Source organism: Martes martes (assembly GCF_963455335.1).
Source record: "Martes martes genome assembly, chromosome: 1".
Taxonomy (NCBI): Eukaryota; Metazoa; Chordata; class Mammalia; order Carnivora; family Mustelidae; genus Martes; species Martes martes.
Window position 1 is genome coordinate 123,445,727 of NC_137888.1, and position 26,316 is coordinate 123,472,042.

The 26,316-nt window shown below is 36.3% G+C and overlaps 1 protein-coding gene across 2 annotated transcripts in view; it reads right to left on the reverse strand.

Annotated features, from left to right (window-relative positions):
• Nucleotides 1-26,316, reverse strand: part of ARMC8 (armadillo repeat containing 8) — a 103,070-nt gene that overhangs the window by 24,667 nt on the left and 52,087 nt on the right. For both annotated transcript variants that reach the window (XM_080804577.1, XM_080804578.1), the window contains 6 exons: nt 26,193-26,253; nt 24,040-24,240; nt 21,031-21,126; nt 4,951-5,033; nt 4,556-4,637; nt 948-1,034 (listed from right to left, as the gene is read on the reverse strand). In XM_080804577.1, the coding sequence (XP_080660703.1) occupies nt 948-1,034; nt 4,556-4,637; nt 4,951-5,033; nt 21,031-21,126; nt 24,040-24,240; nt 26,193-26,253 (610 nt within the window). The remainder of the gene's footprint in view (nt 1-947; nt 1,035-4,555; nt 4,638-4,950; nt 5,034-21,030; nt 21,127-24,039; nt 24,241-26,192; nt 26,254-26,316) is intronic.

The window sequence follows — 26,316 nt, forward strand, 5'->3', positions numbered from 1 at the left end:
TTAAAGCTTATTGTAGTTTTCCCTAGTATAAAAACAATACATGCTCAAATACATTTATAAAATGTATAGAAGGGAAAGAACATTCCCATATGTAATCCCTCCCCAAACAACAATCTAACATCCAACATTAAAAAGATTATTTTCCTGGGGCACCTGGGTGGCACAGTTAGTTAAGCATTTGATTCTTGATTCTGGCTCAGGTCATGATCTCAGGGTTGTGAGACTGAGCCCTGTGATCGGCGTGGAGCCTGCTTAAGATTCTCTCTCTCCCTTCCCGTCTGCCCCTCCACTCACCCTCCTTCTCTCCCTCTCCCTTAAAAAAAAAAAAAAGAAAAAGTATAAAGATTATTTTCTACCAGTTATCACCCTGAAATGATTTATAATCCTGATTTACAAAACTGACACTTAATTTATTCTTAATATATATATAGTTTGAAAATAATCTACTACTTTTGTAATTACATTTGTAGTTGTAGGCAGTTTAGATTAAGTATAAGCTATAGTATCTTTCAAATAAGTTGCACATGCCAGGCAGAAATGGGAGAATTGGAAATTAAACCATTTTAAAATGATTTTATTTGCACACACACCACCAAACAATTCAGAAGTAGGTTGTTTTTTTTTTTTTAAGATTTATTTATTTATTTGAGAGAGAGAATGAATGGAGGCAGAGAGGCAGAGGGAGAGGGAGAGACTCTTAAGCAGACTCCCTGCTGAGTACAGAGCCCCACACGGGGCTGGATCCCAAGACCCTGAGATCATGATCTGAGACAAAACCAAGAGTCAGATGCTTAACTGACTGAGTCATCCAGGCAGATGTAGTATTTTACTCCAGAAGTAGTTTTTATACGTCAATCCTGAAATTTCAAAGTCAACTACTATGAAAATTATGTGATTAAACTCTAGGTAGACTGGGCAAAGTCTAGGAAGAGAAAATCGATACTAACCTCTTTGCTTGGAGAAAATTCAAGAAGAAGATTACATAGCATGGAAGATGCTACTACTAGGATTTCATCTGGTGCATTTTGTAAAACCTATGGAGTTTAAAAAAGGGATGCTATTAATGGTTTGGAATGATGGAAGTGAGATCATAAGAACAAATGAGAACCAAAAACAATTTATCTTTCAACTTGACTTTTCATATTGGATAGTTAGGAAAGATCCACTTGTAATCGTGTCAAACTTTACCTGTGCTCTAATTATGACTAAGGCCCTCACACCTATCTTGCTGGAGAAGCTACAGCCCCACTGCCAGGATGGGAGGTGCTGCACAGAAAGAGATAAACACATAAGTCAGGGAGGGGGTGCTCTGTATGAAAAGTGTGAATAGCACGGGACTGCTTTAGGACAAGTTAGTTAAATTTACTCCATCATATCAGGCCACTTATGAAACCACAAATTGCCCCAGAGCCTGAAACATTCTGATTTGTGTGTCTCTAGAAGGGCTTGTTTGACCAAAAGCAGGGGTGAATCAAGCTACTACACAGCTAGGGCAATGTGGGGACTGGTTTTCAGGACTGGAATCACAGCCCTGGTTCCAACCCTCCTTTTCACTTAGTAGATGTATGAACTTGAGCTTATTTCTTAACCTCTCTGAGTCTTTGAATTGAAGAAAACAACACTTCCTTGACAGGAGTTATTAAGATTAAATGTGATCCGGTGAATATTAAGGGAAGCAACATGACATGGGGGTAAAGAACACAGACCGCCTGAATGCAAATTTCAGCTCAAACACTAAATAAGTCTATGAATTCCCTGGCTATAAAATGGGGACGATGGTATTATTGTGAGAATTAACATATAAAAAGATTTTAGAATAGTAACTGGCACACAGTAATGGCTATAAAAATAGTTTTTACAAAGGTAATTTATTGTTGTAATTGTTATCATCAGGCACGTAGATACAAAGCAAACTAACTGCCATGGACTCTCACTCAACTCAGAAGACAGCATAGCACAATGACAAATGTTAGTCATCATTAGCTGTTATCAGAACCTGTTGTTTCTATATTCCAAGAGTGAAGGCTCATAACCACCACCACTTATATGCAATATCCACTTTAACTAAATCTTCTGCATTTGGGATCAGATCAGGATCAGACTCATGATCCCAAAAGGAATCTTAGAAACTCTTGTTATGCAAATTGGAAATGGATCATCACAAAAAACTTCAGAGAGTTAAATATATTATTTGCTTTCTTCAGCTAAATCAAATCTGAACTTCCCAAGTTAAGAATAAGCAAGAATTATAAAACAGAAATAGTTGTCTTAAGATACTGCATTTTAAACTCTCCTGTGAACTGTCAGCTAGTTGATGAAAATCAAATCTCATATACTATGGATCCTGATCTGTGTTTGTCACAACCCCCTCTGAGATCATACAACCCTTCCCTTCCTTTGCCATGCCCTTCCTTTATCCGTCAGGTACACACCCTACCCATTCTTTAAGGCCATCCCCACTCCAGAAGCCTTCTTGAAGCCCTTCCAGTCAGAAGTCATTCTATCCCCTTCTGAATACCCATAGCCTTTGTTTGTGACCTCTCCTGGGACCCTTATTACTACCTACTATTCAAATTCTTTGTGCAGCCATGCCAATCTTCTTTTCTATTTACAAATTAAAACTTCTTGAAGGACTAATCTATGGTCTAATTTATCCTGGCCCATATCAACTGAATGGCACTGCACAAAAGGAGTGCTCAATGAACGTTTGTGAATTAAGAAAAATAATCATTTTCTAAAACTATACTACTTAGAATCATTGCTTGAAATAAGCGAGTGCTTACCAATGCAATTCACTTTAAAAATACTACTATTTTTGCTATATGGAGACTAGTGTGCTTTTATCAGCTTTTATTTTCCAATGACATAACAATGATAAACTAAAACAGAATAGCTATCAAAATTTTAAAAGCATTTACTCAATGCAGTATAAGATACTACACTGAAATTCAGAAGCTGACATCTGATACTGATCAAATAGAATTTCAACAAAATAAGGACCAAAAAATCACAGATAAAATTTTTAATTAAAATGTAATGCCTACTCTTCTGTAGTTTGCTAACCAACAGTTGAAAACATGGCAAAGCAAAAAGGGGGAAAAAAATCAATAGACATGCAAATAGCCTTGAACTAAGAAAAACCTAAAAGTATCTAGATAAATCACTGACTTACTTCCAAGCTCAAGCTTTTAGTATTATACTTTGTACAATAAGGTAGTAGTTTGATAGTAACTATATTCACATGTACCCAAGTGTACAAAATCCTTCTAGATTGCCCACCAAACCTTTGTCCAGGTAGAACTAGTTAGAAACAGTATGTTGCCCCATTTCTGAGTCATATGATAGAAGGATAGTGAGCTGAGCAATTAGAGAAAATAGCTCCAGAGAAAATATTTGGAAGTTATTTTGGGAAAAGGAAGAGCCTTAAAAAAAATCTTGAATGGACAGAATCCATAAATCAAGATTAAATTGTTATGCAAAAGGTATAATATAAAATAAGAAAGAATGCCCATAGCAAAATAGCTTTCCTAAAGACAGCACTGGTCCAGCTCTTTCCACCTGGTGATCATACCCCCAGCACCCCTTCTACTACGGTCACGAAGACATCCTTATGCTTCCTTTACGGACCTTATGTAATATTTCACTCATGCTACTCCTCTCTCTGGAAAAATCTTCCTGCCTTCCTTTTTCCTTCAAAGTCCACTTCATATTTTTCCTGCCTGAAGCCTCCCCTGGCTATTTTCTACCACAATGATGCCCCTACTGTAACCTGAAGCTTTAAGATGAGGGCAAAAGCTCTGGAGTAAAAAAATTCTAGTAGCCTCACTGTGCCTAAGAGATTTTCACAGTAGGTAATGAAGACCAAAAACCAAAACCAAAACCTTAATAAATTCTGCCAATTAAATGTAATGTGTATGATCACTTAAAAAGAAAGAAAGAAAGGAAGAAAGAAAGAAAGAAAGAAAGAAGACGGACCAGCGACCAAGTTGACCCATAGTTCTGTAATACATCAGGGAATAACATAAGCAGCAACCTAATGCCTCATCTAAGTCTTGATTCAGATTTATTTGACCTCAACCACTTTTTTGTTGTTGTTGTTGGCCCTCAAGGAAAGACCTAAGACCAAAGAAATTATTTTGGTGAAAGAGAAATAGGAGATAACATTGTGGTAAAAAATATCCAGGGATTGCCAAAAGATTAAGAACAGATTATACCTCCCCATGACTGATTCCTTTCCTTTTTACAACTAAAAATTACAAAGATTCTGGATGAAGTCTAAAGTGTAATAGCAAACACAGAGGGAGATCAGATGAGTAACTAAAGTTTTATTTAATAAAAGAAAACTAGGCATCTGCTTCCCTGTCACACTTGAGATGCTGACCTTGGAAACACGTTCTATAGATCTAAAGATGCTTAAAACATCAGATCTGAGGAGTTAAGTATTCAAATCTTTCACACAAAAAACAGCCATACTCCCAGAGCAGGGAGTGTTATCAGCTACTTTGGCTCACTACAAAGGCTCTGTGGGAATGGGTGCTACTTGCTGGTTTCTTACCTTCATTAAAGGTTTCCACACAGCGTGATCCTGGAAACTGGTTCGAAGCTGCTGCACAGATCTAGATAAACTGTGCAAACATCTACAAAGAATAATCAAAATTAGCTTCAAAAGAAGCCAAAACTTTTACTTTTCAAACACACTGCTTTGGCATTTCACTAATTACTAATATGCACGTCAAGTATATCTATAGACATTGTTAATTCAACAACTTCACGACTTCATGGGCTTTCCAGGCTAGCTTCTCTGTGAAATGACGTTACACACTGCAGAAGTTCACCCAAGAGTACTTTCGAGTAACATTTGGATTCTGCGCTTACTTGGTGAAGGTCCGGAAAGGAAACAGGTTAAACACACGGCAAAGGGTTTTTATTCAGACCATTTAAAGCTCATACCTGACGGCAGCTAACCGCACCTTGACACTAGACTCAGACAAGCCAGTCACAATTCGGTCCATCATATTTTCAGTCTCAATGATCTGGAGAAAAAGGTTAATGCTGCATAAATAACAACACGAAGAGGACAAATTTCACTCTTGTAAATGCAAGTATGTTAATATCCATTAAAAGTTTAATGTTTTTAACAAGAGTTTTTACCTCTGGAACAATTGTTTTGTGGTGGGGCAGACAGCTCATCAGAAAGAAAGGACTATCCACTAAGAACCTGCCAGACTGAACGACAGGCATAAAGGGGCAAATTATGTTTATTTTTAAAAAATACTTAAAACAGTAACTAGATGGCATAAATATTGCAGAGGTGTTACATAAACAGTATTGAAAAAAACTAAAAGATGTAACTGAGTTATCACTAGGCAGGTTCCTGCCAGAGTGAGATTCTAGAAAAATTATGGTTCACACTCAGCCCCTTATGAAATGCAACCTGTGGGTTTCTGACAGAGCCACCCTGTGGCTACCTTCTTACCAAGCAAAAGGAAACTAAGCTAAATATTTAGAAAAGTAATCCTTGCCATCTTTTTACTGTAACACTAACTCCTGTTACATGTAATCACTATAGTCACAATTTTTTTATATTTAAAAATAAGATAGCGTATAATTTTCCTTCATTAAGCAATAGACAGATACAAAATAAATACTGTGTGGAAGAAATTAAGCTTAATTTGTGTGGTCCTATAGAAAAACCACCTATTAGAAAAAAAGCTAATACAATCACAACCAAAACGTTAACAAAAACAACTAACATTTGTTAAGTACATCTATGTGCTGAGCACTGTGCTACTAAGCATATTACATGATCTGATTTAACCCTCTTGCAGGCATTATTATGATTATTCTCATTAGCCTGTTAGGAAACTGAAGGTTCTAGATGATACAGAGCTTGCCTGGGATCACAAAGCAGAGAGGAACCCACGCATCTGACTCCAGAGTCCTGATTCTTAGTCATGCTTGTAATATGGCTCTGGTTAGAGAACTCCTGTGCTCATAAGGTAGTCCCCAACATGAGTGACAACGTTAATGTGAGTCATTACTCCCACCTGGAAAACACCTCGTTGGGAGAACACATGGAAAGATCACCCGGGAGCTCTTTAAGCTGTAGTCCTCTTACCCCTTCCCTTCCTTAAACAGACACACATCCCAAGGCTCTGCTCACCTCTCACTCTACATATGATAATGCTGGGACTTCAAAATCAGCTTGATATTCCCTAATCTAAAATTCTTTATTCCAAGAACAAAGTGGTGGTGGGGGTGGGAACACAAGATTATCCTCCGAGAGGGAGACAAACCATAAAAGACTCAATCTCAAAAAACAGACTGAGGGTTGCTGGGGGGAGGGGGGATGGGAGAGGGTGGTGGGGATATGGACATTGGGGAGGGTATGGGCTACGATGAGTGCTGTGAAAGGTGTAAACCTGGCGATTCACAGACCTGTACCCCTGGGGATAAAAATACATTATATGTTTATTAAATAAATAAATAAATCTAATAAATAAATAAACAACAACAAAAAAGATTATCCTCCGAGAGCTAAGAAATGCTATTAGGCTGGCTCCAGATGCTTAGGAAACCTGGACATGACCAAGAATTTAAAGAAGCTTCTGGATAATGTTTATTGGCCACATCCAACCAAAGATGTAAATCTGCCAAGGGTCAGGACAAGTGTAGCAATCATTAGGCATATAGATTTGCTCTATGATCCTGACCAAATCATTTGACCTCCGTGGGCCTTCAGTAAAATGAGGGGCTAGAGCAATTATTACTCTACCTCCAATCATTTGCAATCAGCATGTAAAGAAAACTCATGTTTGCCTGGGCAAAACTACCATGTTATCCAGAAGCAACATGGGAAGGTAGAGTAGAAGAGACGAGACAGTACAGGCCTAGTCAGATAAGGGGTCATAAATCAGGGAGCAGGCTAGATTAAGGGCAAATAGGGCACAGCTCCTATTTACATGGCCACATTTACTTATTCAGTAAATATTTGAGTGCCCACCGAATGCGAGGCACGGTTTTAAAACTTGAAGATAAAACGGTGAGGCAGAAAAGCCCTTGTTCCCACCAAACTTACAGTGTAGGTTAAGCAAGTGCAATGAACTACTGAATGAGTGCTATAGCACTTGCTGTTAGCAAAAGCACTTTAGGAATGACAGGAGCAATCTTAAGGCAGACAGAATGAATTAAGTGTCCACAAAGGGTAAGTGGGAAAAATACCCACTCTCAGAATGCTGGGAAATGGCCATTAATGACCATACCAGACAATACTGAGGCTTAGGCCAGCAGGCAGTGGGGAACTATGTAAGCAGCCAATCATTATATGGAGCACAGTTTCATGCTTTAAGTTTCCTGGGGGTGTGGGAGCTAGTATTCTGGAGCTAGAGAATAGCTATAAACTGGCTGGTAAACCCTTCCCCTAATTTAGGATATAAAACAGTAGGAATATTTGGAGGTATTTTTCTCTTTCAGGCACAAGGTGACCCTACTTAGGTTACAGTCTATCAAAATGTCTACAAGTAGGAGGCCTGGATTTGTATTCAAACTTGTTGTGGAGGGACTTTAGTAACCCTGCCAACATCTTGGAAAGCCCATTACTTGAATGACTGGCCCACCTTTTCCATCAAGATACCAGTCTGGGAGCAAGAGGGTGAAAATAATGCAAAATCAGAATGTGAACCTAGGATTCCAATCCAAAAAGGTATCCTGAGAGGCTATGTGAATGAGCAACATGATCTAACTGTGATTTTGTATTCTTTAGGGTATTCAGATCATCTGGTAAGGGATAAAGGAGCAATACAGTGAACACACTGACCAAAATAAAGATTAAAATGAGATTACGAAGCAGAGAAAGGTTTGGAATCACATTCAGAGAAAAAAATTTTTAGGTCAGCTGGGAAGGAGTTGGCAGTGGCTGTTGCCATAGATCTCTGACCTACTGAAGGTCTAACAGCACCAGATAACTTTTTAGACCTGGGTTGGAAAGCCAAGCACAATAAAACTTGCTCTCCATGGTGCCTTTTTTTTTTTTAAGATCTTATTTATTTATTTATTTATTTGACAGACAGAGATCACAAGTAGGCAGAGAGGCAGGCAGAGAGAGAGGGGGAAGCAGGCTCCCTGCAGAGCAGAGAACCCGATGTGGGGCTCGATCCCAGGACCCTGGGATCATGACCTGAGCTGAAGGCAGAGGCTTAACCCGCTGAGCCACCCAGGCGCCCTCCATGGTGCCTTTTAACAACCTGTACTGGGCTACAAAGCCTTGATAATGACAGAGAGCCAAGTCCTAGCCCCTGTAAAGGATCTTAGGTCTTTCCAGAATATAAGAGCAATGTCAAATAAAGCTTCAAGTTGTTCTGCCTCATGGTTCTGGTTGGAGATTCCTCAGCCACAGTTCAGCAAATCTGCCCTGTGGCATAGCTTATTGAATTTGCTTTAAAAAAAAAAAAAAAAAGGAAGGAAGGAAGGAATAAAAGAAAGGAAGAAGGAAGGGTGGGCAGGTGGCCAGGCCCTCTGTTACAGACACTGTACCTGGCCAGGAGTATAAGATGTGGACTGAATCTTCAGAGCGGAGGCACCCTTTCTCTATCTCTACTCTTCTAGTGGGCTGGGTTGTAAATTTAACTACAGAATTAAATCACATAAAAATGCTGCATCATAAACTGACGAAGTTTTAGGTTAATGGACTAGGTGCTACGTTCTCTCTCTGCTGGTGTCTTTAGTGCTAGTGACTATATGTTTTTGCTAAGCTTTTTTCTCTGAAACTGTAGCTCTTTGCAGGGGTAGAAAAGGATCTGAGGCCCCTGCCATTGGGACAGAAGAACCCTATGGCCTGTGAGAGAAAAGGGCAGTGGGCTAGAGGGTCAGGGGGAAAATGCAGAATCCAGATAATCCTAAGGTTCATGGCACACATGGGAATGTTCATAAGATGAAAATGGCGTTGACTTATAAGGGAATTCCCTAGCTCTCCATGAGCCCTATTGGACTCATACCTTAGCTGTGGCCAAGTCATATACCACCCATTCCTGAGAGCCTAAAAAGAACTGGAAGAGTCAGAGTTAAAAATAAGGCCCAACTATTCTCCCAGCATGAATGAGGATGAAGCATTTTCCAGGTATTAGCAACTTCAGATTGGACCTTGAACTGTGATCAAAACAGGTCAAGCAGAGAATGTAAAAACCAGGCAAATTCTTACTGGTGTCAAGAAACTTCTCAAACAATTCAAAGTGGGTGGACTTGGGGTCAAGGGAGTTGGGATAGTAAAATAGGCATTTTCTTAACATCAACTATTTATACTAATGTGCACAATGGTCAGGCAAATACAATTTAATTTCAGGTAGGCTTTTGTGAAAAGTTCCCAGAAAGTCTTCACAGAGGATGACAAGAGAGAACTGGCTAGAAAGAGTAAAGACTTGGAATTGAACTAAGATCTAAGTGGATAAGGTAGCAAATCCAGAAAGTCTAGTTACAGCAGCAGGGACTAAGCAGCCAAGCAAGATGCAGAACAGGGAGGTCAGGAACAAAGAGTAGGTCTGGCAAGGAAAAAGGATCTACAATGGACACTGCACCCTGTTGGGTATGGATGGCAACCCTTTCAATTCATAAGTGTCAATGTAGACAAGTCCCAGGATACAAAGTTGAGTCTTGCTGACCAGGGGTCACCTATTTAAGGTCCAGCTCCTCATAAAACATCTTATTTTGAGCAGATGAGCTCTATGAACACAAGGTCTGATGTCAGTACAGGCAAGAGACTGGTTTTAGAAACATGGTAGAGGCTGGGGAGGAAGGAGTGGGGTTATGAGATAACAAGTTAGATGCTAGAGTGAGATAAACATGTACAACCAGCTTGTCCGGTAGCCTGAGTAGAATCAACAGAGGCCTGAGGAGGGATCCACACTTAAAAATGGAAAACCAAACTTCCCCTAGGTTTTAGGAAGTGGCCATACTGATTTTATCACAAAATACTTAACTAAAAGACACGATGCCATGTATATAATGGAAATGCACTTAATATTTATAATTCCTGAGTACATCCTTATACCCATTCCTTTATTAAAACAGAAGAGCAAAACAAATACACCCCAACAGTACACGGCCTTCCACAAATCAAGCTAGGGGCAGCTGCAATGCTTGCTCCTAGAGAGGTTCACCTGGGAACCCAATTCCTCGACTGCATTCTTCTCAATGCCACTGACAGCAGCAGACATAACTATCTGAAGGAATTAAATACATGTATAGTTAAGTTTTTAATTGAATAATGTTAAAATCTTAAGGGGTTTTAGAAATAAACTCCTCCTCAGTTCTTCACTGAGGTCTTTGAAATTCAGGAAGATTAAGTCCCTGGTTAAGGTTCTCCAGGCAAACTGGGACAGTGGTAGGGCTCCACTGGGTTTTCTTACTTCTAGTGTGAGGTCCATTTCACTTGCTGTGCTTAAGGATGAAATTTTTGCTTAGCCTTAGTAACTAAATTGAGATCTGACTTGGAAAACTGGGAGAAAAGTAGTTAAAAAGTTACCAGTGCTTAAAAAAAAAAAAAAAGAAAGAAAGAAAGAAAGAGAAGAAAATTTTATCAGTACTGTGGAAACTACAGCCTATATACTGACATCCTAGGCTGATAAAAATTAATATAGTATACAAGAGAGGTCATCATTAATAAACTGAAATGACAAAGGTACAATTCATAGGGCCCCCAAAGAGAGAGAATAAAAATCAATGATTCAGCTTTAGTTGGGGGTAAAAATGCCAAAGGTGGGAGAGAATGGAAGCCAATGAAGAAAAGGTAAGCCAAGGAAACACTGAAAAAAGCCACAAGAGTGAGTTCCACTGATTTTTCAACTCAGTTCCCTGATGATTTGATCTCCATTCTAGAATCAGCATCTAGCTTCTGTAGATACTAACTAAACAGAATATTCTACTGTTCTCAGGCCATAAGCCCCATCTGTTCTGGATAAGAACTGTAAGCTTTCCCACCCACAGTCTATTCTATGTAATATCTTTGCTGCTGCTCCAACGTAAGATTTTGACATTTTCCTCAAGCAAATAGTTTTAAAATAAAGGGTAGTTTCTACCAAAGGCTCTTTTTTTCCTAAAAGATACACAGCTTCTCTTAGGACAAATAGCTGATCAACCCATGATACTCCTGAGTCTCAGGAAACATTTTACGAAGTATTTCTTTCCTTCTCTCAGTCTTCCATTGCTACCCACTCCCACATTCATATCAAATTTCTCAAACTCCCATGATCTTGGGACATAGGGGGTGGGAGGAAATAGTTAACTTCTCTCAGCCAGAGAAGTAAAAGCCAAAATATCCTAAGAGTTGATCTACAAGGCCTCCTTTTGGTCCTTTCTCCTAAAGGCACTGAATTAAATTAACATCTAACTCCTCTTACAGGCCAAATGGGAATGGTAACACTTCATTTTAGGAGTGGAGGACAAAGAAGAGAGATCGTTCTTGCAGTGGACACATTCTTAACCTTCTAGATTTCATTCTTGCTTTTAAGTCTCTTTAAATGGTATTTTGTAATTTGTACCTCAGGACCTTTTTCTCTTCTTAAGAGCTAAGCAACTTAAGTGTTCACTAATGTTAAATGTTTAGAAGAAATACTCAAAGTTCTAAACTTCTCTACACTTTGGAAAGAAGTTGGCCCAACCTCTCCTTCTCATAAAACCAAACACACCATGTCAGAAATACTTATGATATCTAAAAATAAATCAACACTTTCTCAAAAAATATTTCTCTACATATAAAAGTTCAAAAGTTCAATTTTTAAAACTCAACCATCAGCTTAATGGCAAAACAAAACATAAATAGCTGCTGGATTCTATTCTTTCATTTTAGCACATAAATAAAACCATTAAAAAAGTTACTTTAAATAACAGGACGAGAAACTTCCCCTCCACCTTTTACTTTTTCCAGGGATCTGAATGACGCACTGCCCCAAGAACTGTGCAACACAATAGCCCTGCTCAATCCCTACTCCTCTATATACACAGCTGTGTATGCAACAGTCTTAATTATCCTATAGGTTGGCTGGCTGAATTTTCACGTCCAGACTTACACAACTGACTCATAAATACAAGCACAGCATCCACTATTTGCTAGGTAATGCTTCTATGGAGTTTACATTCTAGTTACAAACATTGTTTGACAGGGGATAACCATTAAAAGAAGATACAAGGATTTCAAAATGTTGCTTTAAGTTTAAATCTATTCCATAAGGAAGCTATCTACAAAATAAAATGCTGAAACAGTACTTTGGTTACATCATTCATTCTGGATGCTTCTAGGACATTAGTTTATAATGTGATCACATCTAGACATTGCCCTTAGAAAAACATTTCCAACTGATAAAGAAACAGAGATATGAAGATTCTTCATTCTGTGGGTCAAAACTTCTGAAACAACTTATTTTAATATTTTAAAAGGAGAAGGTGAGAATGCTTTCAAATACTCTTATTTTAGATGAGACTATTATATAAAATATATTAAATTATCTAAATAATATATAATTTAAATAATACATATTATACTATGACGTACACTGATGAAACTGACATACACTGATTATTATATAATGACTCTTCCAGATTCATTCATAATAGGCTATTTTTTTTAAATTTATTTATTTGTTAGAGAGAGCAAGTGAGCACAGGCAGACAGAGTGGTAGGCAGAGGCAGAGGCAGAAGCAGGCTCCCTGCTGAGCAAGGAGCCCGATGTGGGACTCGATCCCAGAACGCTGGGATCATGACCTGAGCCGAAGGCAGCCGCTTAACCAACTGAGCCACCCAGGCGTCCCCATAATAGGCTATTTTAATTACAGCCATATCTTAATCATATGTGGCTGTACCAATCATGGCAAAACTGGCTTTCAATGTGGACAACACTTTTTATTGCACATGAGGCTCTGGAATTACTATGTAGCAATTTAGTGTTTCATCTCCTTAACTACTTTAAATTGTGAGCTCCTAAAAGGTACACACCAGTGCTCTTCATTCCTGGACACACAGGAGGAGGTACATATTGTAAATGCCAGATGAATAAATGGGAATAATAAAAGCATCTCACTACCTACTTTGTACCAAAAGCTATGTGAGAAAATAGACACGTTTTTCTGAATCTGATGCTTTGCAACCAGCTAATAAAAGCTATTAAGTTCTCTCAATTCACAGCATTTTCTTTTTCAACTACTTTGACTATCGCACATTCTCCTGTGAATTTTCTTGCCATTTCATACCATAATTTGGCTCTAGTAATGATATTTAACTTTACATGAGTAAAGTAACAGTTAACAGCATGAGCTTTGGAGTCAGAGACTAGGACCGAATGTAGGTGGGGTCACTTACTATCTGGGTAGCCTTGGTCAAATTGCTTATTTCCTGATCTGCAACAGCTATCTCACAGGGTTATATGAGGCTTAAGGGAGATAACGTGCTAATGCCTACCACTGTGTCTATCACATAGTAAGTGCTCAATAAATGGTAGCAGTTATGTTAAAATTAGATTTCCTAAACAGATTATCTCTTGATGTGTGTATCTGAGTTATGTAATTGTTCTATGCCCCCATACCACATAACCCAATGCTTCATATGTCACAAAGGTTGAATAGATGTTTGCTTAATACATACACTGGACCTTTATTTTTCTCTTTGACATGGTGAAATATCTTATTCAGGCAACTCTGCTGACCGATACACAGGACATAATAATGTTTCCTACCATAAACCAATGTATAGCTATTATCCAATTTGTCTGGGGTCCATTATATGCCAAAATCCTTCAAACAAGGGAATCAGCATGTAGAAAAGTATCCAGTGACCATGACATATCATCAACGCTTGATGATACTTCTCTTTCAGGAAGTTAGACAACTGATCTCACCCTCCCCTGGCTTCTGTGTGGCCCCATTTCTTTCTACAGTCCATTATAAAGAGGCAAACAGGAAACACAGTTTTTCACCTAACTGGTTTATGATCATTTATATTTAGCTATGCCTTATTCACACAGGGTGGGCAAACTTATTTTAGGCTTTGTGGCATATGATTGTGTTGCCAACTACTCAACCTGCCACTGAAGTGCAAAACAGCCACAGGCAACACAGAAACAAATCAATATGGCTATATTCCAAAGAATTTTATGAACATTTTATCAACTAGACTTCAATAAAGCTGACAAAAAGTAGAAAAAAAAACCTTTATGGACACAAATTTGAATTTATTTCTCAAATGTCAGAAAATATTCTTTTGATTTTTCCCACCAACCATATAAAAATGCAAAAACCATTCTGAACTGACAGGTTGTAGAATTATTACATAGGTATTAAGTATCTACAGGGTACAGTTTGCCAAGCCCTATGCTAGCATTTATAATCATGGGAAAAAGCATATGAGCAATGGTCCTGGTTCATCACAAACTCAATTTTCTCAAGGTCTACTATCCCACAAATATTGTATCATCGCAAACATTTCATTCATTTCTAGACAGAACATTCTGAAAACTAATTTGAGTTCCAAAAATCTAATAAAGATCATATTTTAACCCATCTTGTGGTTTTCATCTGTTTTAGATTATAAACAACAAAATAACCAACTTGTACTTCACATTTTAAGAACAAGAATTATAATGGTTTATGCAACTACAACAACACAAATAACATAATATTCAATTTTATGTCCCCACTTAATGAAATTCAAATAAAAATCCATTACTTGATTATATAAATACCTCTATTATGTATATAGCATTATCACTCCCAGGTTTGCTTCTTTCAGTATGTTGAAGGCCAAGGGTCTCAATACTGTGGGCAAGTGGCAAACCCTGGTACGGTCATGGTTAACTCTAAAAATACTTACCATTATGAAAGAATGTTGCAGAGTTCATTTAAAGTTCTTTGGTAGATTAGCCTTAAGAAGATAACTAACAATTTAACCACAGAGTAAGTCAAGGAATTCTGAATTCTGCACGAGTCTGCTATTACTCAGTAGCAAAGCCAAGTCCTGAAGGGTGCCACTTCTGTGGTACCGTTGAAAACTTTCAACATGTTCGTTTCAGGCATTTGTTTCAACAATGCAGGCCAAGGCTCAGAAATAATTCCTTGCACCTGCCCGATTTCATGGCAGAGACAATTACAGAATTTTGACACTGTGACTTTTAAATGACCGTTTAAAATTACTGAACTTTGCAAAAATATTTAAAAATAGAAATTCATGGTATAATTACACTGTTACCCAGAAAACCAACTAGTAATAAAATCTACCTACAGCCCATGATAAAAATGTTCAAAAGTGAAATGCTTAAGTTTTTTATAACAGAAAAATATAATGAAAAACTAATCTATGTTTATCAATATATTTTAAAATCTTATAACTTTAAAAATACAAAAGAACTTGTATTTGTTCAAAATTTGAACATATATGTTTGAGATATGATTTTATACAAATGATGATGCTTTGGAGAAATGACATCTGAGGCAATCATGGACAGTAGTACTTAGGTAACCAAAATAAGGTAAAACTTGGACTCTTCAATTTTCTGAAGACATCCATTACCTACGATTTCACCAATTATTGATTTATATTGCAATATTCAACTTAACTCCAAGAAAATATTATATTTGGTGCTTTGGATAACATACTATAGCTATGGCATCAAACAGTTTTGAAAACCAGTATTTTAAATATGTTTTAAAATATAAGAGTAAAAAGACACCTTCTCTTTAATGAGAGATGAACTAAAGAAAGGGCCTATGCTTCTGAAGTATAAATATTCTTTTTACTAGAAGGAATAATAGTTTTGAGAATTTATAGCATAAGCATCACTATCTTCATTGCAAACTTTTTAAAAATTTATGCTCCAATGCTGTTTAGCTCTTCTAATACACTTAAAAATATATATTTATTTTTACTCTTCCAATTAAGTCATTTAAGATATTCTAACAAATGCTTCCTTTTATTGAGCACTTACAGTCACCCTGCTAAATATTTTAAATACTTTAGATCTCATCCTCACAATGACCCTGCAGATATAACTTCCTTTGCTGGGAAAAAAGAGGGTAGAAGACAAATTCTCCTTCTTTGTTTTCCTTTTCTTTTCTTATTTTCTCTGTCTTAAAAAACAAAACAAACAAACAAAAAAAAAAACCACTGTTCAGTTGGGAAAAGAAAAAACATCTCACCCTTGGCTACTTTCTTCACATTTATCATGTAAAACATCTGTGACTGGATGATTTTTTTCCACCCCAAGGAAAAAAAACTTAAGAGTTCATGTTTTCAATTCTTGAAAATATAAAAGGCATTTAGAAAACATTAAAAATAACAAAAATATTAAATTATTAATTTCTAACTTGATTCAAGGATAGCTATATTGGTATCACCATGTTCATTTTAATTAGTTCCCAATAATTCTTTGAGCCCCTAGCAAATTCTTACTGTTCATTTCTTACTTTTCTCTGACTTACTGAGGTTTTATTATAAATGCCGAATTTTAAGGCTGTGTTTTACTGCTCTTTATCTCACCTCTGCTTTCCACTGGACAATGTTTCTACAATGTAGGAAGTTCAATCAATCAATGTAGAATCAAATTACTAATCTTAAAAAATCTGATATTCAGGTAATATTTTATACAGATATGTATTACTTGCAAAATAGGTTGATTTCTAAGAAGCTAATTCCTATAAACCAAATCATATCTTTATCCCTACAGGGAAAAAAACAAAAAATTGGTCCCGATTCACAGTTGTGAATGCTATAAATTTTTTAAACTCATACATTTATACATCAAAAGAACCCCTAACAAATAATAGTAAAAACCATTTCAAAATTAAACTACCATACCATAAAACATGTTCTCTTTGATCTATTATCAAAATGAGAAGACACACCCTTGGAATTGTCTGCCTTTTGAAAAATGGGAGTTTCTTACATTTTCTCTATGTTAAATGTAGTGAAACCCCTTGACTAAATGGTCAGATATAGATTTCCTGTATTTTAAGGCTCATCTCTTTACAAACCTGTGTAACTGCTAATAAAGTTATGTTAAGTTCTCAATGCAAAAACACCCATATATAATTGGATTAAGGGTGCCTAATGCAATTTTACAATATGGTTCACTCATCCATTTGTCCATTCATTCATTTTTTTCACTCATTCATTTTTTTCATCCATTCTTCAAATATGTATTAGTGCCAACTATGCACCTGGCAATGTTGTAGATGCTGGGAATACAGTGATAAGCAAAACATAAAAAATCCCTGCCCTCAATGGAGCTTACATTCTAGTTCCTCAAAATGGATCTACAGCTAAAATATAAGCACTCAAAATGCAAGAGGAAAACTTTCTGTAAGGCTCCATCAGTCAGATACCTCAAAGGAGCAAAGGCTACAATGGTACTACACTTAACATTTGTAATGTGCCTTACTTTTACCAAAAATAAAAATCACACCATGTTAAGTTTATTAACTTCCTTGAATTTTAATTTATATTTACTGCTTCCAGTTTTCCTCAATTTACACTTTCTCTTTCTGATAAATCCTACTAGTTCCTTGAAGAACGTAAAAGTGAAACAATCCTTTCAAATTTCAAACCTAATTGATGATCAACAGATATTAATCAAGTGATGGTCTTCTTAAGAGCCATTTTTTATTATAAAGGACTTGGCTTCACAATTATAGGACTGTTTGCCACTGCTGCCTCTGAAGGACTTAACCAATGACTGGAGTTTTGACTGGGAATGGCAGTATTTGAAGTAATCTTAGGTATCTTAACTTCTTTCTTTTGTTACTATCCCATTAACCGAACATATGCTTCTTAGTCAGCAATAACATGTGGTTAAGACCATCATTAGAAACTAGACTTTGCCCATGGCAGAGATTACAGCTAATCTTTACCTGGCATTGCTGCCAGTACACTTACTGCTAATGTGCCCTGGACCCTTCTTCCACTGAGCTCTCAATTGCTGCCTCTGCCCTTGCTTTCTCCAACCAAAATCTTTCAATTATTCTAAGTTGAATATGGCCAGACCACACCTGTTGTCAAGCTCTGTGGTCCTTCATCTTTCCTTGGGCTTCTCCCTCCTTATGTCACAGCCAAGAGTAATGTTTCCCACTTTCAATTGCAGATTTTTCCACCCTCCTTCACTTTCTAACAGGACACTGTGGGAAACTGGGAAATTTATAAGTATACCACAGAGTGATAAAGGATGCAAAGCCAGGAATCCCAATACCACCTTTGCTCTGCACAGAAGGATACTGAAAGATTCAAGCATATTAAAGGAAATGCCACTCTGTGTATGGTTTCTGCATTTTCATTTCTATATTTATTCAACAAATATTTATTGAGTGCTTATTAAGTTCCAAGGACTGTTATAAAGTTGGGTTCTTTTAATGGGAATACACTATCACTACTCCAACGCAGGAATGGTAAATTTCTGATCTACATGTCATGTTCAGTCCTTAGCTTCATTTTTTCCAGCCCAGAGAGAATGATCAAGAAACAAAATCACAGCAGGACTTTTGAAGTCTTTAGACGCAAGAAGACAGACTAAATCTATGACGAGAGAAGGCCTGTATCTTTTTCCTTTATTGCTGTGTATACCCGTCTCTACCTCTTTACTCTGGTTTTCTCTTCTTCATTTTGCCTCATTTCTTTAACTGGCCATTTTAGGGTAATGGGATATATAGACTATCTCCTGTATTTACTTAATTACATTCTCATTTTTCATTTAAAAGGCAGACCAAATTAACATTTCATATTTTTATCCTAAACAAAAAGGCTTTTCATTGCTTTTGTTTGGAGGAATGGGGAGAACAGGTCTACAGCCCTTGAAATTTCTTTCACAGAGTCTCCACTCATTAATTCAGTAAACTGAAATTCCATCTCAACAAGCATAAATATTGCATTAAAAAATAAAACAATAATAAACATTGTCTTCAAGAATCTACACAAGAAGGGAATACAATCAAAGTTTATAAGGCATAAGTGTAAAAGGTAATTAAATATTTCATGGAGAAAGTAAGTAAAAATCTATCCAGATAATTATTTTGACAAAGAAATGGAATAGAAATAAATGCATTCAGAGGAAGCGTTATCATTTTACCATTTTTTATACACTGAAAATAAAGATTCCCCACTCCTAAGAACCATTTTCATGCAGTTTTTATCACAAAATTATTTTATATTTTCCATTTTACAATTTCTCTCTTCAGTAGTTGCTATAAACTGTAAATTATTCAAACACTTAATTTCCCAGATTAAATATCTTCCTAAAAACTCTATAAATCCCCATTACATAAAAATGTCACAGTATCTTTTCTTTACCACACAAAAAACTATAATAATTATAACTTGTTCTTTATTTGTCATCTTTCTACAGAAGTTATCAGGATTAAGCCTTACCAGTAAATTATACACATTATGAATACAAGTTTTAATAGACTACTGATCAGACTATTATGTTGCAAGTATTTCTAGAACATGATATCACAAATTAAGTCATTAATTCCAAAACAATAGTTTATTAACAAAAAAGTACAAAGAAGTACAAATGGACATCCTATTTCCCCCCATTATGGTCCATCTATCTATCTCCCTTTCAGTCCATGGCACAGCCTTCTTGAGCTAAAAGAATAGGTAAAATACTTCTCTTCCCAATGGGCCTAATAACCATCTAAAACCAAATCATTATGTATTTAAGTTATACAGTCCATGTCAATTTTTAAAAAAATGTTTTATCTATATGAGTTGCCACAAAAGCCTCTTCCCCTGCAATATACCATGTACCTAAGCTGAATGAAACATATCAATATCAACATCCATAAATCATTCTTACACATAGGGAATATCAGATCATTAGTATATTTGCCTTGAAGTAACAGATTACAAATGAAAGAAGTGTCAAAAAGGATTTTCATAGATATTTACTAAACACTTCAAGTCAAAAACATCTTGTTAACTGAACTAAATTGAGATACATGGAAAGCATTCAGTTTAGTTGTGTTTGTTCTGATTTATAAATCAAAGCTACTCACATATCTAATCTCTCTGCTATTATTTCAATTTTCTTCAATAATGGTTCCTTTTCAATTTATTTCAATAAACCTACAGTTTTTCCCCTACTTCTCTCTGTACAAGCCCAAAGTACTTTTCTGAATCATGGTAAATTCCCAATACTTTTTGATTTTCCTCACAGGGCTTTAGATGGGAGTATAATAAATCACCATGTTTTAGTAAATAATGCCCAATTTCCTCCTTCTGCTATAATTCATCAAGACAGATTATGTGGATCAATTTACTGATGTTCCTAAAAGTCATGTGTAAAATTTATTAGATGATGTATTTTTTTTGAGTGGTAAGCTCCAGCCTTTCAGTTTGTGGAGGCAGCTAGGTCAGAGCTTATCACTTTCCTTTAGTCCCTGCTTAGAACTATTCTATAAAGAACACGAGTTCAGTGTTAGACTAGGCTGTAGTAACATACGGTGCTAGACCAGTGACACATTTTTTTGGGAACTGGAAAATTCAGATGACCACTCACTAAACATAAAATCATTATTCCACAAAGATTTTATTCACATCAAACTTGCACAGCAGCAAAAAAAAAAAATCAAAACATAACTAAGCCACATATCAAAGAACAATATACAATAAAGATTTGAATTTCTCAATGGCATTGGAAAGTTTTTCCATAAATAACATTTACAATTCTAGTGTTAGATCTTTCAAGGTGTCTAAAGCTTCACAGTGCTAGAATTGATTTTTATCAGAACACATGCAAAAATGTGCAACATTATAATTCATATTAATGACAGAAAAAAGCACACCAGTTATTTGTCATTCCAGCACGGCCATGCCACTCTATGTTCTAAAAACAAACAACCCCCAAATCCGGGTCCCATTCATTCTTCAATTATGCCTTTAGTCACTCTGCTTTATTATATTCAAACAGTCACTGTTAGTGCTCTTCACCACGACTTTCAGGTTGACGTCACTCCCTGCCTGCTGGCTGTCAGGACTGGGGGACGCCCCTCTCCCAGACTCACCTTCTTCCGGATGTCTTCATCGTTTGCTCCTAGAGAGGCATAGAGCTTGAATGCAGCCTGGCGGAGTTCATGAGCGTGTTTTAAGTCATGATCAAGCTATGGAAGGGGAAAAAAGGTATATTGCAACTCAGTCCACAAACCTAATTTCCAATAAAACTGAGTAGAAATAAACATTTTTGAAAAAAAAATTTGAACTATTAAGATACTAATGCTCTCACTGACTTCTTGATTACTTCTGGGTTCTGTTCATGTATGACTAAGACCTTGCTGTGTTTGTGTCAGCATGACCTGGAATGCGAGCAGTCTGCTTCTGTCTAAGAGTGAACACTATAACACTTGACACTGGTATATGAAAAGTCTTTGTGAACCTCTGACCCTTAAAAATGTAATGCTCCCAGATGGTAGCTTTAGTGGCACTGATGCTTGCTTACACCAGCTTTTTGAAAGCTCTCCTCAAAAACTAGGCACTCGGGCTTTTTTAGCCCCCAGACTACAGCTGATAATGTGAGTACTGCTGCAACTGGGTGTCTAGGAGATTTTCTTAAACACTAAGAGCAGTGCTAGCCCAATTTCAGCATTTAACAAGATTTTAGAAAGAGGAAAACCTTTGTGAAAATCCTTAATAAACAATACACCATGGTAGTCATTACTATGTTATCTATTATAATTATCTGAGATTTATGTTCAGAGATTTTTTGGATAAGTTTAAGGTTACTCACTGGTATGAAACAATTAATGCTATCTTTCCACATGCATAACTGGCTAGGTTATCAGTTCTTCTGTACAACTGATTTATCATTAAACTACCACAAAAATGAAATAGAAGCATGTTCTCATGACACTTTCAATGACTAAATACAAATCAGTAAATACATAAGGCATATTGATAATGTAAATAATTTATAACTAATTCATCCAAATGACTACCACTCCAAATGAGTTGCCTTGAAAAGGTTCACCTTTATGCAATGATACAAGTATTGTTTATAACCTTCTGAGATCTTATTTTGAAACTTCCTAAAGAACTAAGTGGCATATTAGGTAGAAAACCCTAAATTCATCAGTTAAGAGTTTTATTAAATTGTCACTGACTGTGGAATATGAAGATGGGGAAATAAATTTAGCTGGGTAACATTATTTAGGGTAACAAATAACAACAACAGCGGTGCCTGGGTGGCTCAGTTGTTAAGTGTCTGTCTTTAGCTCAAGTCGTGATCTCATGTCTGACTCCCTGTTCAGCGGGGAGTCTGCTTCTCCTCTCCTTCTGTCCCTTCCCCCCACTTGTGCTCTCTTTCCCTCTCTCTCTCAAATAATGTAATTAAAAAAACAAACAAAAAACAAAAAAAGTCAAGTAACAACAATAGTAGTTTCAAAAGTATTTTGACCAAAGCAGGCAATGATGAATTATGGGAGGAACTCCCCAATATACAACACTCATTTTGATGTATAAGTTCTAAAATATCTATTCTTAAAGTCTTAAATACTTTCTAGTCATAACATATATTAGAATATGGACTTGGCTTAACATATACCATGAAAATCACACATTTATTAACATGTAAGAATTTCTCACTATGGGTCTAGTATCTATATTTTTATGGTCAGAAACCACTATATAAGCCATCATCAAAAATAAAGATGACAAAACAAACATATTCAAGGTTTGGTATAAAAGATCATTTAAAAAATTATTACTATTCTAGTTTTACTGTGAGGGAAATAAAATGGAAAAACTCTAACAGAGGGATAATTTTCTATATACTGATTAAATGATTTACACAGGTATAGGGTACAAGTTCTTACAACTATGTTTCCTCACTCTCCTGTCCATCCAAGTGTCCCATTTGCCTTGCTAGGATTGTCAACTAAAGATATTCATGAGGTCACTCTTAGGACTTCCTCATGTATCTTTGTATCAGTGAGATACTGTGTCCATGTGAGCAAGTGGCCAGAGGGAAAACAGAAAAGGTAACTGGTTCAAAGTCACCCATCACCTATACTGGAAGAACAATACTGTACACTGAAGGAAGAGCAGGCACTAACTTTAATTCATAGAAGACAGTGTACATTATTAATACCACTAACACTGAAGGTTACTTTGGGCCCGTTCTAGAAGAAAAAGATAAACCCTTAAGAGTTCATTTTGTTTTCAGTGTTAAATGCCAAATGAACAGTTGCCTGTCAAATGAAGTTTTAGGAAACTCAAGGGCATGGGAGAGGTCAAGAGAAAAGTAAAAAAAAAATATTACCATTTTTTTTGGGATGACTGGCATCAAAAATACAGTCACATTCATGAAACAGTACTGGTTACTAATTGGGAGGCAATGCTCTCTCTACCATGACCTCCTTAAATAAACTTTCTCTAACTGAATGTTGTTCCCTTATGCTTAGAGAAATGGATATGACAAACAAGCTGAGAAGAACAAAATTGAAAGAAATACCTAACTATTCTAATGGAGAAAAGCGCAGTCTAGTTCTTGATGGTCGCAAACTAGAGATTAAACAGTGCTTTAGCTGACACTAGAAGGCCCAAAGCACAGTATAAAACTGAAGGAAAGATGACAAAAGTTAGAAAAGATAGCAAAAGAGTAAGTGGTGGAAGAGTTAAAATAAGGCCACTCACATCACCTGTCACAGATAATTACCCTTGACCTAAAGAACAAGAATATATCAAGAGAGATGATCCTGGGAACCTCAACAGGGTAAGATGATACTGATATATCAATACCCAGTTTAGACACCCTGCTATTTTGGGGTTTTAGTTGAGAATTAGGGATGTAATTTTCTTCCTTCCTGATTACCTGCTTAGTGACAAATTTCTGATGAATATATGAGAGACAAACTGGATTCAAAAACCCATAGCACCATCTGTGTTATCAAAGGGAGAAGATTTTCTTCATTTAAAAGGGTTTTGAACTGTAATTATCAATTGGTTCAAAGTTGTGAGCAGTAAGAAAAACTTCTTAAAAATCCCTTGCTTCAGCTGCTGAAAAGAAAAACAGAACATACCCTTTTAATATCAGTGATGGCACTCACTGAGCTGGGATACTTGAAATAATCAGCAAGCATGGCAATGAGGTGATCAGTTATGCTAGCAATTCTCTGTAGTTCAACATCTGGTTCAATCAGATAGGCGAGTGTCTCAGCTCCTTCAACTCTCTCCTCTAGCAACCTCTCCTTACTGCACATTCGAACCAAACAAGGCAGTGTCTGGAAGGTAGTGAAATTAATTATTTGCTTTGTGGTAAAGGCAAAAGGTTGATGGAGAGCATATAGTGACTGAATCAATGCAATGGTTTTTATTGGCAGTCATGTCAAAAGGCTTTTGTAACAGATAAAACTGAAACTTTATTCCACAACCTTATAAAAGACATTTAAGAATCCCTAATAAATCATGTCTGAGGTTTCTGTCCCATCCATATATTTATTTATTTAAAAGACATCCAGCAAAGTGGCCAGTTAGCTTAGGTGGTTAGAGAGCTGATAAAAGACATCCAGCAGTTTAATCAGGAACAATTCTGCTGCAGAAAAAGTATGCTATCTTTTCTTTAGTGAATAATATGACTGAGATGACTTTTATTTTTGGGGTGTGATCAATACCTATAGGTGCAAAACCAAAATACAGCTTTAAAAATTCAGGGATCTTACCATTACTGATTCCATGAGTTTTCCTATAATGCTAATGAAATGCATCAATCGTTCCTAGGTTTTCTAAATCAATCTCTAGAATGACTATACCTGCTAGTCCAATTTTACTTCCGCGGTCCTTCAAAAATCCTGGTGCTTTTGTTAACTCATCTACATTAGGTCCTCAATAAAAAAATTCCAAGTATTTACTATTTCTAAGGCTGATGAGCACATTTTAAACGCCACCACAAAGGTGGAGACTGAAATGTTGTAATTATAGGAAGTCTTCCTCAATTACTGTCTGTACTATGCTCTTTTCTAAGTTCCTATTATATCTTTACCATAGAGTTTAGCACTTTATTATTCACTACTGATTTCCTATCAAGCTAGTGCAGGCTTTATAATACAACCCTAGGCTTCCAAGAGGAAAGTCTTATTATTTTTTTTTAACAGTTACTAATATTTATTAATACCATAAATTCATGGATTATTGAATTTAACACTCACAACTACTACACGAAGAAGATGCTATTAACCTAGTTTTACAAATAAGGGAGAAGAGAAGGAGTCGAGCAGTTGAGCAAATAAACTAAGGTTACTTGCATGGAAGCCCTTAGAACTCTACACAATGTTGCTAACTTAGTGGGTCCTCAGTTCTAATTAATTGACTTGCTTCACCAAAGACTAAAGCAAACATTAGTATTACTGCTCTTTTATCCTTGGGTTCATTCTGTACACTGATAATGAGCATAAAATCGCAATCATAAAATGAAACATAACCAATTTATTTACACTTAATTTTGTTCTTAGTAGCTAATAAGATGTTTAATATATTTAATATATTGTTATTTTCAAAATGACCCTGTGGGATAGATGAGCAAAAATTATTGCCTCCATTTTCATGAAGCACCAAAAGAGTAATGGAGGTGCCCAAGGTTACAAGCCAGTCAGTGGTGGAATGCTGAACCCAGAATCCAAGACTTGTAACTTCTAGGACCAGTCTCTTACTTGGGTTTTTCTGAGTTCTAGTTGCTTCTGACATTTCACAATGATGTTGATGGTTTTCATGTGCTATTTACTTTTTCTTTTTCATTATGTCTTTTGATTATCTGCCATGAGGGTGATATAACGTCTTTGTCTACAGAGCTAATGAACTGCTTTCCTATAAAAGTACATTGCAAACTTGATGAAAATCAAGGATTAAAATATATTTTCTATTTCACCTGAATTTTATGTATTTTTACAACTTCTAGATCCTCCTAATTTCCATAAAGATGAAAAAGGTGTGACAAGGAAAAGAACTATTTCACTTTGACTCTCAAAACACATCTAAAAGCAATTTTTTAAAACTACATGGCATGCCATTAAAAAGAAAAGCATGTTGTTTTAATATTATTTTATGTTATGCACATATACCATAGTTACATACAAAAAGAAATAGGAGGAAAAAAAGAAATGGGAATATCAATATTTATATTCAACACTTACGACTGGGGGAACTTTTGCATGTGTTTAGAGAGAATTAATTAGCTCACCTTTAATACAATACAGTTGTCATCTGTCCGAATTGCTCCAGCTCTACACATGTAAGTTAAACTGGAATAAGATGGCAGAAAGTAAGTTTTTGCTTGTGTTTTAAAGCTTTAAAAGAAAAATTCC